General features: G+C 52.0%; 1 protein-coding gene across 2 annotated transcripts in view; it reads right to left on the reverse strand.

Annotated features, from left to right (window-relative positions):
- Positions 1-284: 284 nt before the first annotated feature.
- LOC140425576 (coagulation factor XIII A chain-like) overlaps positions 285-13,484 on the reverse strand; it is a 140,906-nt gene continuing 127,706 nt past the window's right edge. For both annotated transcript variants that reach the window (XM_072510022.1, XM_072510024.1), the window contains exons 13-15: positions 12,649-12,809; positions 7,370-7,506; positions 285-1,068 (exon numbers count right to left, since the gene is read on the reverse strand). In XM_072510022.1, coding sequence (XP_072366123.1) covers positions 930-1,068; positions 7,370-7,506; positions 12,649-12,809 — 437 coding nt within the window. In that variant the 3' untranslated portion in view covers positions 285-929. The remainder of the gene's footprint in view (positions 1,069-7,369; positions 7,507-12,648; positions 12,810-13,484) is intronic.

Consider the following 13,484-nt stretch of genomic DNA (forward strand, 5'->3'; position numbering starts at 1 on the left):
GTTTAATATTGTGTTTCCTATTGCATTTTAAGAAAAGCAAAACAGGTTAATGGCAATATTTTAAAAATCTGAATACACTTGACGCTGAAAACAAAGGGAGCAGGGTCTCTACTTAGAGATAGCCAAAAATGTAGCTGGTTCTGTTGCTGCCGGCCTACAGACTGCACCTCCCCAGCAACCTCCCCCCCCCCCCCCCACCCCCAGCACCCCCTCTGGTATCTGTGCATCAGTACAGCAGAATGGAAATGGGGTCGGGGTGGGGGTGGGGGGGACGGGGGGGGGGGGGGGGGGGGACAAATAGAAATAGGAGGGAAAGCAGGTGAGAAGAAGCCCTTTATTTCAGAAACTTACAATGTAGGGTATCTTCATATGACTACAAGCGGGGGTTTCCACTCCCGCCCACCCCGAGACTGGAAATTGACATCCGAGGTCTACGGGCCTTTAAATGGCCCACCAGATTTTCCATCACGCCTGCGGCCATTCCCGCGAAGGTCGGGGCTGGGAAATCTGTCCCTAATTCTACGTGTTATCTGCATATTCCTTTGAATCTAAATTCCTTTGACACATTTTAGTGGATTATGTCACTTCAAAAAGGGTCTCAGGACCATAGCCACAGGTGAAGAGGAATAACTATTGAAAAGCCCTGCTCTAATCTATAAATATCCAATATACAGTGAAACAAGCATTTCAAAGTTTGAAAAATGTTACAGGGAAGATACATAAAATTTAACAAGGATACGTTCTGGAGTGCTGTACTAATTTGGTATTGGCTGAAGTGAAAAAATACAGCGACATGAGGAACAAGCTTGGAAACAGAGGTTGCACGTGTCAAAATCCCCATTTAGTGCACCTTCCAGATTACTTCTCCATGACAGGTTTTTTTTACGCGTTAGAAAAGGAGATTCTCGGGCCTGTCCCATTTCCCTTTCCTATATGACATTTAGTTCCAGCTCTCCGACAACCTGCCTCAGTGCTTGACAGTCCAGACTCGCGATCACTTTCCGTGGGCCCCGCTTCCAGGGTATAAACCACTCCTTTGTGGTTAAGGTGGAATTTTCTGGGATGATGCTGCAAATAGAAAAAGTGTTTCTTTATTACTAACTGAAACAATTCTATTCAGATTTAATGAATAATTCCTGGCTGGATATATGTGCGGATAACAATTTGGCCTTGGGTATTTTATATCTCAACTGTTTTCATCTTGGAAAAAGAAAGTCACAGAGGCATAGCGAAACAAAAATGCATTGGGCTGGCTTCCTAATGTGCTGCTCCGTCCTCGTAATAATCCCCCAGCCCGTCGTCAGCGCTGTTGCGGCAAATCAACCAGCAGCAGTGCAAAGCCACTTAAGGGTGTTGAGAGGAGGTCATTAAGAGGAATTTTCCCAGGACATTCCAATTTTTCCAGAAGGTGCGTGCACAGCGGGAGAATCCAGCAGTTTGAGATTTTCACGTGTGATATCAGGGGCGTCATTCTCCGCCGGCGGGAGTCTCCGTTTTGCCGGCGCCCGGGGGTTTCCCGACGGCGTGGGGCTGCCCCACAATGGGAAACCCCATTGACCGGCCGGTGTTACGGAGACTCCCGCCGGCCGGTCGGGGCAGAAATGTGGCGGGGCGGGTAGGAGAATTTCGCCCCTGACATCCATTTGCTGAAAACAGGATGGTGGGCAGAGGCCTAACAGCAATGGTCTCTCATGAAGCCTGCCCCCGCTGAAGACGATGGCGGTGTGATGTGACATGTTTTAAGCTGCTTCAAACTTCTTTCAGACCAGAAACAAGGGCCGGGAATTTCCGCTGCTGTTTCCGTCAGGCGGGCACGGCGATGGGAGTGGAAACTCTCGCGAGAACGACCAAATCGTGTTTAACGCTGACGTAAATGTGCAATGGGATTGTCCCCTCCCCACGTCAATAAATCCACCCAACTCATCTCACGAGGCAAGCAGACCTCCCAGGGGAGCTCAGGGGAGCACAGCACTCTGGGGGAGTGCGGGGGTGGTCACGCCCAGGTCCCACTGTCCCCTACTGGACAGTGCTGGGTGCCATTGTTGGGGGGAATGCGGGGAGGGGTGTTGAAAGGTGAATTTCTTTGCATTGGGGGGCGGACTTTAAAAATGTCACCCCAATATTCGAGGGACTAAGTTGCTGGTTGGGGGCGGGAGTGGGGGTGGGGGGGGGGCTCTATCCACCCGCCATGGGATGTGATGGATCCGCCATTTTAGATTTTTCACTCTATTTCTGGGATGACGCGCTGGAGGAACCCGACACTGCTGTTGGTCGCTCCAACGCCACTTTTCCCGCTCACTATCAGCCTTTGCTCATTTCTGGGCAAGTTTAACTCCATTTCTGTCTTTGCAGCTGCTGCCCAGACTGCGGAATATTTCCAGCATTTTCTGTTTTTATTTGGAGTCAATCACCTTTGACCTGTGGAAAGAAACCAGGTTCTGCAATTTTAGGAATGCGGGGAACACTTCCCCGCTGCCCACTGCCACTTCACACCCCCCTGTCTCCGACCCACTGCCACTTCACACCCCCTGCCTCTGACCCACTGCTACTTCACACACCCCTTTCTCTGACCCACTGCCACTTCACACCCCCCTGTCTCCGACACACTGCCACTTCACACCCCCTGCCTCTGACCCACTGCTACTTCACACACCCCTGTCTCTGACCCACTGCCACTTCACACCCGTCTCTGACCCACTGCCACTTCACACCCCCCTGCCTCTGACCCACTGCCACTTCACACCCCCCTGCCTCTGACCCACTGCCACTTCACACCCCTGTCTCTGACCCACTGCCACTTCACACCCCTGCCTCCGACCCACTGCCACTTCACACCCCTGTCTCTGACCCACTGCCACTTCACACCCCTGTCTCTGACCCACTGCCACTTCACACACCCCTGCCTCTGACCCACTGCCACTTCACACCCCACTGTCTCTGACCCACTGCCACTTCACACCCCCCTGTCTCTGACCCACTGCCACTTCACACACCCCTGTCTCTGACCAACTGCCAGTTCACACCCCTGTCTCTGACCCACTGCCACTTCACACCCCCCTGTCTCTGACCCACTGCCACTTCACACACCCCTGTCTCCGACCCTCTGCCACTTCACAACCGCTGTCTCTGACCCACTGCCACTTCACACACCCCTGTCTCTGACCCACTGCCACTTCACACACCTCTGTCTCTGACCCACTGCCACTTCACACCCCCCTGTCTCTGACCCACTGCCACTTCACACACCCCTGCCTCTGACCCACTGCCACTTCACACACCCCTGTCTCTGACCCACTGCCACTTCACACCCGCTGTCTCTGACACACTGCCACTTCACACCCGCTGTCTCTGACCCACTGCCACTTCACACCCCTGTCTCTGACCCACTGCCACTTCACACACCCCTGTCTCTGACCCACTGCCACTTCACACCCCTGTCTCTGACCCACTGCCACTTCACACCCCTGCCTCCGACCCACTGCCACTTCACACCCCTGTCTCTGACCCACTGCCACTTCACACCCCTGTCTCTGACCCACTGCCACTTCACACACCCCTGTCTCTGACCCACTGCCACTTCACACCCCACTGTCTCTGACCCACTGCCACTTCACACCCCCCTGTCTCTGACCCACTGCCACTTCACACACCCCTGTCTCTGACCCACTGCCAGTTCACACCCCTGTCTCTGACCCACTGCCACTTCACACCCCCCTGTCTCTGACCCACTGCCACTTCACACACCCCTGTCTCCGACCCACTGCCACTTCACAACCGCTGTCTCTGACCCACTGCCACTTCACACACCCCTGTCTCTGACCCACTGCCACTTCACACACCCCTGTCTCTGACCCACTGCCACTTCACACCCCCCTGTCTCTGACCCACTGCCACTTCACACACCCCTGCCTCTGACCCACTGCCACTTCACACACCCCTGTCTCTGACCCACTGCCACTTCACACCCGCTGTCTCTGACACACTGCCACTTCACACCCGCTGTCTCTGACCCACTGCCACTTCACACCCCTGTCTCTGACCCACTGCCACTTCACACACCCCTGTCTCTGACCCACTGCCACTTCACACCCCCTGTCTCCGACCCACTGCCACTTCACACCCGCTGTCTCTGACCCACTGCCACTTCACACCCCTGTCTCTGACCCACTGCCACTTCACACCCCTGTCTCTGACCCACTGCCACTTCACACACCCGTGCCTCTGACCCACTGCCACTTCACACACCCCTGCCTCTGACCCACTGCCACTTCACACCCGCTGTCTCTGACCCACTGCCACTTCACACCCCTGTCTCTGACCCACTGCCACTTCACACCCGCTGTCTCTGACCCACTGCCACTTCACACCCCTGTCTCTGACCCACTGCCACTTCACACCCCCCTGTCTCTGACCCACTGCCACTTCACACCCCTGTCTCCGACCCACTGCCACTTCACACACCCCTGCCTCCGACACACTGCCACTTCACACCCCCCTGCCTCTGACCCACTGCCACTTCACACCCGCTGTCTCTGACCCACTGCCACTTCACACCCCTGTCTCTGACCCACTGCCACTTCACACCCCTGTCTCTGACCCACTGCCACTTCACACCCGCTGTCTCTGACCCACTGCCACTTCACACCCCTGTCTCTGACCCACTGCCACTTCACACCCCCCTGTCTCTGACCCACTGCCACTTCACACCACTGTCTCTGACCCACTGCCACTTCACACACCCCTGCCTCCGACCCACTGCCACTTCACACCCCTGTCTCTGACCCACTGCCACTTCACACCCCTGCCTCCGACCCACTGCCACTTCACAGCCCTGTCTCTGACCCACTGCCACTTCACACACCCCTGCCTCCGATCCACTGCCACTTCACACCCCTGTCTCTGACCCACTGCCACTTCACACCCCAGCCTCCGACCCACTGCCACTTCACACCCCTGTCTTTGACCCACTGCCACTTCACACCGCTGCCTCCGACCCACTGCCACTTCACACCCCGCTGTCTCTGACCCACTGCCACTTCACACCCCTGTCTCTGACCCACTGCCACTTCACACACCGCTGTCTCTGACCCACTGCCACTTCACACCCCTGTCTCTGACCCACTGCCACTTCACACACCCCTGTCTCTGACCCACTGCCACTTCACACCCCTGTCTCTGACCCACTGCCACTTCACACACCGCTGTCTCTGACCCACTGCCACTTCACACCCCTGTCTCTGACCCACTGCCACTTCACACCCCTGTCCCTGACCCACTGCCATTTCACACACCCCGACTCCGACGCACTGCCACTTCACACACCCCTGTCTCTGACCCACTGCCACTTCACACCCCCCTGTCTCTGACCCACTGCCACTTCACACCCCTGTGTCTGACCCACTGCCACTTCACCCCTCTGTCTCTGACCCACTGCCACTTCACACACCCCTGCCTCTGGCCCACTGCCACGTCACACACCCCTGCCTCTGACCCACTGCCACTTCACACCCCTGTCTCTGACCCACTGCCACTTCACACCCCTGTCTCTGACCCACTGCCACTTCACACACCCCTGTATCTGGCCCACTGCCACTTCGCACCCCTGACTCTGACCCACGGCCACTTCACACCCCTGCCTCTGACCCACTGCCATTTCACACCCCTGTCTCTGACCCACTGCCACTTCACACCCCTGCCTCTGACCCACTGCCATTTCACACCCCTGTCTCTGACCCACTGCCATTTCACACCCCTGTCTCTGACCCACTGCCACTTCACACCCCTGTCTCTGACCCACTGCCTCTTCACACCCCTGTCTCCGACCCACTGCCACTTCACACCCCTGTCTCTGACCCACTGCCACTTCACACCCCTGCCTCTGACCCACTGCCATTTCACACCCCTGTCTCTGACCCACTGCCACTTCACACCCCTGTCTCTGACCCACTGCCACTTCACACCCCTGTCTTTGACCCACTGCCTCTTCACACCCCTGTCTCTGACCCACTGCCATTTCACACCCTTGTCTCTGACCCACTGCCACTTCACACCCCTGTCTCTGACCCACTGCCACTTCACACCCCTGTCTCTGACCCACTGCCACTTCACACCCCTGCCTCCGACCCACTGCTATTTCACACCCCTGTCTCTGACCCACTGCCACTTCACACCCCTGTCTCTGACCCACTGCCACTTCACACCCCTGTACCTGACCCACTGCCACTTCACACCCCTGCCTCTGACCCACTGCCACTTCACACCCCTGTCTCTGACCCACTGCCATTTCACACCCCTGTCTCTGACCCACTGCCACTTCACACACCGCTGTCTCTGACGCACTGCCACTTCACACCCCTGTCTCTGACCCACTGCCACTTCACACACCCCTGTCTCTGACGCACTGCCATTTCACACCCCTGTCTCTGACCCACTGCCACTTCACACCCCTGTCTCTGACCCACTGCCACTTCACACACCCCTGTCTCTGACCCACTGCCACTTTACACCCCTGTCTCTGACCCACTGCCACTTCACACACCCCTGTCTCTGATCCACTGCCATTTCACCCCCCTGTCTCTGACCCACTGCCACTTCACACACCCCTGTCTCTGATCCACTGCCATTTCACCCCCCTGTCTCTGACCCACTGCCATTTCACACCCCTGTCTCTGACCCACTGCCACTTCACACACCCCTGTCTCTGACCCACTGCCACTTCACACCCCTGTCTCTGACCCACTGCCATTTCACCCCCCTGTCTCTGACCCACTGCCATTTCACACCCCTGTCTCTGACCCACTGCCACAATTTTCTTGGTGGTTCGTTGCTTGTGATCTGAATTTATTTTTCACCATTTTAGCTTCGGGGAGAATGTGTAACAGCTGGAATACCAAAGGTTGGTTTAGGGGGAGGGGCATCTTCACCAATTCATAAGCAGATTTCATAACTTAGGGTCAATTCGTAACCCCCACTATCCTGTCTTAACCTTCCCCCTCCCCGCCTATTCGATCTGCACCTTATTGCCTGATAGAGGGAATCAATGTTGACCCCCCCCCCCCCCTCGCTTTCACTCACATTTTGCATTCTCACCAGGCCTGGAGCAGATGGGGTTTTACAATGCAGCATTTCAAGATGGCGCTTGCTACCAGCCTCTGAAGGGGCAACTTGGATGGGCAATAAATATAGGCCTGGCCAGCGACACCCATAGCCCATAAATTAATTTTTAAAACCACTCTTTATCGACTAATTTTTGTGTTGAATATGAAGATGTGCTCATGAAGGGGCATCCACCAAGGCAGAAGCGTGATTCCGTGTAAAGGTTTTATTCGCAGTCATTTAAACTGATGTTTTGAAAACATAATTTTCCAACCTGAATAACTTCAACTTGGGCTTCAGTGTGCCAAGTCCATCAACGCGAAGAACCACCTCTTTCAGAGGTTTTCTGAGGGGGTTTGTAAATTCAATGATGATGGTTACCTCACGCCCATACTCAACTGGGTCTTCAACCTGGAAAGAGATCCCAAAAGCAAATTTATTAGGAACTGCCCCTGATGATTGGCCTGTCGCCTGACCAAGATTTCTACAGAAACTGTGAAAGTTCCAGAGAAAGCAATTCGCAGAAATACCTTAACTGTCACAATCATTGAATCCCTACAGTGCAGAAGGATGCCATTCGGCCCATCGGGTCTGCACCAGCCCTCTGAAAAGCACCCTACCCAGGCCCCTCCCCATCCCCATAACCCCACTTGAACCCGGGTCCCTGGCACAGTGAGGCAGCAGTGCTAAAACTGCCACCGTGCTTCCCTCAATGGCTAACATTTTAACATTGTTTTATGCATCGGCTTGGCTAAATTGAGAGGAGGTGAGAGAAACAGACTGGATTACAAAGGCAAGATATTGCGAATGCCGGGTAACCTAAAATAGGAGCAGAAAATGGTTAACAAGTCAGAGAGAGTCCGTGGATTCCGAAGCGGAGTTAACAAAGTTCGCACACTTTTTTTAGCAGAACTGGAAAATGTTGTAGATATAACAGAGCTTATCCAGCACTTTCTGATTTTATTTCAGGTCTCCAGCATCTGCAGTATTTTGCTTCTATGTGAGTAGATACAACAGGTTTTAAGTAGGTACAGAGGTAGGGAAAAGAGGGGAGGGAAGGACGAAAGGGAAGGCCTGTGAATGGGTGGAGGGAAGAGGAAATTAATTGAGAAAAGGGATGACGTTGCAAGGCAAATAGCAGATGACAATGAAATAAGTAAACAAATGAAAGATGGGCCTAGAAGAGGTGTAAATGGCAAACAGCAGAACCACTAGCAGCAGCTGCTGTCTGAGAAAATGTAGTGTTTCTGATTGACTGGATTCTTCATTGAAACTGGTTCTGGTTGACTGGTTCTTGAATGTGGAGAGATCGAGGATAAGGCCACTACAAACATAAGATAGCAGATTAGACAACGGCCTTTCTTTTATTCCATCATTGCCATCCAAAACCTAATTGCATTTTTATTTTTCCTCAGACACTGAGAGGAATGCTTTCAATTTAGAGTCTTCTGAAAATTAAAATCCATGATATTGAACCACAATCTGTCTCATAAAGCCAGACTTTAATAGCCTGGCAGAGACAGACTGGTGGCGGAGGTAGAACATCTGTGGTGATCGTAATGTCCCAATCTTGAATGATGGGATCGTAGCTACCCTTCCCATCACATCTAGACACAACCTTTGTTTCTTTACTTGTCCCATCGTCGCTATCTTTGACGTTTGTTCCACTGAACTCTCCGTTATTGAACCTCTCCTGCCCTCCACCCTGTCACGGACGTACCCCTTTGATCTTCCACACCTTTTCCCTTTCATCTGCTCAAAGCCTGCGACATTTCAAACTTTTCCCAGTTCTGGTGAAAGGTCGCGACCTGAAGCGTGAACTCCCTTTCTCTTTCTCTCCACAGACGCTGCCAGGTCTGCTGAGAATTTCCAACATTTTTCATTTTTATTTCAGATTTCCAGCGTCTGCAGTATTTTGCTTTTGTGTTGTGGACTTTTCTGGGTTTGCCAAGCTGTGGGGTAGGAGCCTGCTGCCAATTTACTCTCCCCTCGAGGCTGTATAGAAAATGAAGGGAAGCAGGTCACTTTACAGACAAACATGTTTATTCTGAAACTGATCCGTGCTTTGACCAGAAAATAAATGATACCAGTACAGATACGATGGGAGAAATGAGGCGGGATTCTCCGCTTGCCGACGCGATTTCGAAACCGCTGAGAGGGCGGAGGATCGCTTTTTACGACCAAATGGGGCTGTTTTCAAGTGCCCCGCCCCCTCCAGAACGGCGTCATTGGGGCGTACGTTGGGACAGCCTCAGGACGTTTTCTGAGGGCCCTCCCCTGATGCTCCGCCCCTGATGGGCCGAGTTCCCGATAGCACGCTTCACTTGTGCTCTCAGTTTTCATGAGCCTAGCGTGGCAGTTGCGGACTGTGTCCAGCGCCACCACAGTCGGGGTGGAGTGGCGGGAGCCGTGCCCCTGGCCGGGGGTCTTCAGCCAGGGCTGGGTGGTGGTCCGGGGGCGGCGAGGGGGGATCCAGGGGGGGGGCGCAAGCTGACAAGTCGCGTCCGCGCGCGGCCGGCGCCATGTTGTGCGGATGCGGGCCACGGTCCCGGCAATTCTCCGGCCGTTTATTTTGTGCAAGCCATCCCTTTACGTGGCTCGGCTGCTAGCCCCTCACCGGTCGGAGGGTCAGGGCTGGGGCTTCGCCAATTTTTTCATCGTGGGACTAGACACTTCCTCCGGACGTAGCCTCAAAATCGGAGAATCCAGCCCATCGTTTTCTTCCATGCTTCTAACAGCGATGAAATATTATGGCTGCGATTCAACAGGAAATAGAATCTCATTTTGCGTGCATTTAGTGGGGTGTTGGCCTGCAGCGCCAAGAAACATTGGGCTATTTAACGGGACTTTGCTGTTTTATTTGGATTCAGAGAGGAACACCCCGACAAGGCTGCACTTCCCTCATTTCCTGCACTGCTGATCTCAACCCGCCAGCGCAGGAAGATGACTCGCGGATGGGAACACTATTTTTAAATGCCGCCCTGATCTTTTGACCCCACTCAGCCACCCCACCGTGGCCACCGGGCCTCCCCCTCTGCACCCAACTTGCCCAATAGGGGGTTCTCAAGCCCTGCCTCACCCCGCCTCTTAAGGGCCCCATCTCTGGCTCGGGCAACGTGGCACCCGGACGCCTTGGCATCGTCAGCCTGGCACCCTCGCGGTGCCACACAGGCACCCTGGCAGTCTCCTTACCAGGGTGACAATGCCGTTACGCCTGGTCCACATTTGTGTAAATCACTATTGTTTCCTAACAGGCTCAAGGTTCCATGGGAAATCCCGTCGACTTGGGATTCATTGCGTTTTTCCCGCCAGAGCTGACACTTGGCCGTTTTTTAGTAAGATTCCACCTTGTTTGCGAAGAAAGCCGTCCAGATGGAAGTTTGGCCGTACCCATTGGAGCAGAGGATGCCTCAGGATTCCAAAGAAAAACGCTTCCAAAAATGGATTATTGTTCTGCGCAGAATGACAGACGGATGTGAACCACTCGGCAAATATCAGAACGGAATCAGTTAAATAATCATCAGGAGATCTCAAGATCACGGACAGGAAATTTCCTTGGAATAAGAATTTCTTATACTTTTCCAGCAAAGTTTCAGCAGCTTGGATGAAATTCTTGACCAGGAAATGCTATTTGCTTAGAACAGCATGTAACCTATGGTGCTGGCTCTAATATCGAATGCAGGTACCATAAAACAACGCTCCATTAATCACAAGCACGTCGGAAACACGCGCACTGTTCTGTGATTGTGGAGAAAGAAATTCTGCATTGCCCATAGACTTCACTTCCAAAGACAGCACAGCCAGAATTCTGTTTAAGTAGATTATAAAATACTGGTTAATTTGTTGCTTTGCATATAGATAAAGACAACTAAATACACAGATACTTGGAGAATTAATTATTAAACATCTCGTGCTCACCATGTTTTGCAACTATGGAAGGATCTGAACAGGAATCAATCCGAATTAGCCCCAGTTGAACATAAAAATAAATGTGGGTCTCATTTATTGAGCTACTTTCTGCTCCCTTCTGACCTTATGTGTTATGATGTGTGCATCCTCTTCATTGCAGTGCAAGGTACTCCCACTTTGGCATTGTTTTGTAGTCGGTGCTTGGAGGTAAGATAAATCAGCAAATTATTGAACCAGTAACTGTCTGCAGAATTGATAGAAGGCCTAAAACTACATGAGACAGTTGATTAAATGTGTTTTAACTCTGGGACCTGGGGACAAAGCTAACAAAAATACTCAGCTGATCGGCTGAGTATTTCATTGTTGGGGGATGGTGGTGTTAATGTAACTAGTAATCCAAAAGCCTGGTCTAATGCTCTGAGACGTGAATTCAAATCTCACCATGGCAGCTGGAGGAATTTAAATTAATAAATCTGGAATAAAAAGCTAGTCTCAATAATGATCCTGATTATTGGCTTGCATTGAAAACCCATCTGGTTCACTACTGTCCTTCAGGGGAGAAGATCTGCTGTCCTTACCCGCTCTGGCCTACACTTGACTGCAGAAACACATAGCAACAGGGCCCTCTCCTAACTGCTCTCTGAAATGTCATGGCTGACCTGGGACTGTTCACCTCACCATCATGGCTGACCTGGGACTGTTCACCTCACCATCATGGCTGACCTGGGACTGTTCACCTCACCATCATGGCTGACCTGGGACTGTTCACCTCACCATCATGGCTGACCTGGGACTGTTCACCTCACCATCATGGCTGACCTGGGACTGTTCACCTCACCATCATGGCTGACCTGGGACTGTTCACCTCACCATCATGGCTGACCTGGGACTGTTCACCTCACCATCATGGCTGACCTGGGACTGTTCACCTCACCATCATGGCTGACCTGGGACTGTTCACCTCACCATCATGGCTGACCGAGGACTCTTTACCCCACCGGCATGGCTGACATGGGAATGTTTACCTCACCGTCATGGCTGACCTGGGACTGTTCACCTCACCATCATGGCTGACCTAGGACAGTTTACCTCACCGTCATGGCTGACCTGGGACTGTTCACCTCACCGTCATGGCTGACCTGGGACTGTTCACCTCACCGTCATGGCTGACCGAGGACTCTTTACCTCACCGTCATGGCTGACCGAGGACTCTTTACCTCACCGTCATGGCTGACCTGGGACTGTTCACCTCACCGTCATGGCTGACCGAGGACTCTTTACCTCACCGGCATGGCTGACATGGGAATGTTTACCTCACCATCATGGCTGACCTAGGACAGTTTACCTCACCGTCATGGCTGACCTGGGACTGTTCACCTCACCGTCATGGCTGACCGAGGACTCTTTACCTCACCGTCATGGCTGACCGAGGACTCTTTACCTCACTGTCATGGCTGACCAGTGACTGTTTGACAGTCATTCGGTGCTTGAGCTGGAAGCAGGTTTCAGTAAAGGACTAAACAACCCCTCTTCTTGGTGAGGGCAAAAATAAATCCGTTGACCATTTTGTTGTTTGTCAGCAGGACTTTGCTTCCATCTTTTGCCAGGAACAACTGTTTAACTCAGAGTTTACACATGACTTACTCTTAAATTCAGCGTTGGAATCTGCAGGGTTACGACCTTCTGGGCGGCAAGAGTCTGCCCTGTTTCATCTACATGTCCACTGATGAGAAAGTACAGAATGGCTTGTTCAACAAGGTGATCCTCATAATCCTTTGACTTGATCTTCACCTGTGTTTGGTAAGCTGAGATCAGTGAGAGAAATAGGTTAGGAAAATGACTTTGAACAGAGATCATTGTAGTTTCATTTGTTTCAAAGTTTGGAGCTGTCCCTTTAATTTAAAATAGTATTGCTTTATGAAAGTGGTGACGTGCTTTGTCCTAAATTGTCCAGTAATTCAGGTCAGATTGCTTACTTGGTACAAATCCCTCATAAATCCACGTGTGAAGAACTGAGTGTAAAACACAGCATGAACCTCGCTCCAATTTGTGACAGTAATCCAGGGACAAAACATACTCTTCTGAATTATTGAACTTTCAGATAATTAACAAACAGAGAACTTAGCTCGACTAGGAAGTACGACTGTGGCAAATGAGCAATCTGAAATGAAAACTAACTCAGCAATAAAAGGCAGGTGATTAATAACTGGGTAAAGTGTGACTGTCGTACGTGATGAGGTGAATTGAATTGGGTTGAGGTTTAGAGGGTATTGTGTCACTCGCTAGTGGAGTTCCGCAGGGCCCCCTGGACCCCCTGCCATTGTAAACCTCAATATGAAGTTTATGGTGATTAGGAAATAGTTGAACAGTTTTGCAAATTAATCTAATAAACAGAACAAAAAGGGAAATTAGGGCACTTTAAGGGTCGAATGACTATTGGAAGGATTTAGTCAGATTCTAATGACAGCTGTGAACTCTTT

Source organism: Scyliorhinus torazame, chromosome 6 (genome assembly GCF_047496885.1).
Source record: "Scyliorhinus torazame isolate Kashiwa2021f chromosome 6, sScyTor2.1, whole genome shotgun sequence".
NCBI classification, from domain to species: domain Eukaryota; kingdom Metazoa; phylum Chordata; class Chondrichthyes; order Carcharhiniformes; family Scyliorhinidae; genus Scyliorhinus; species Scyliorhinus torazame.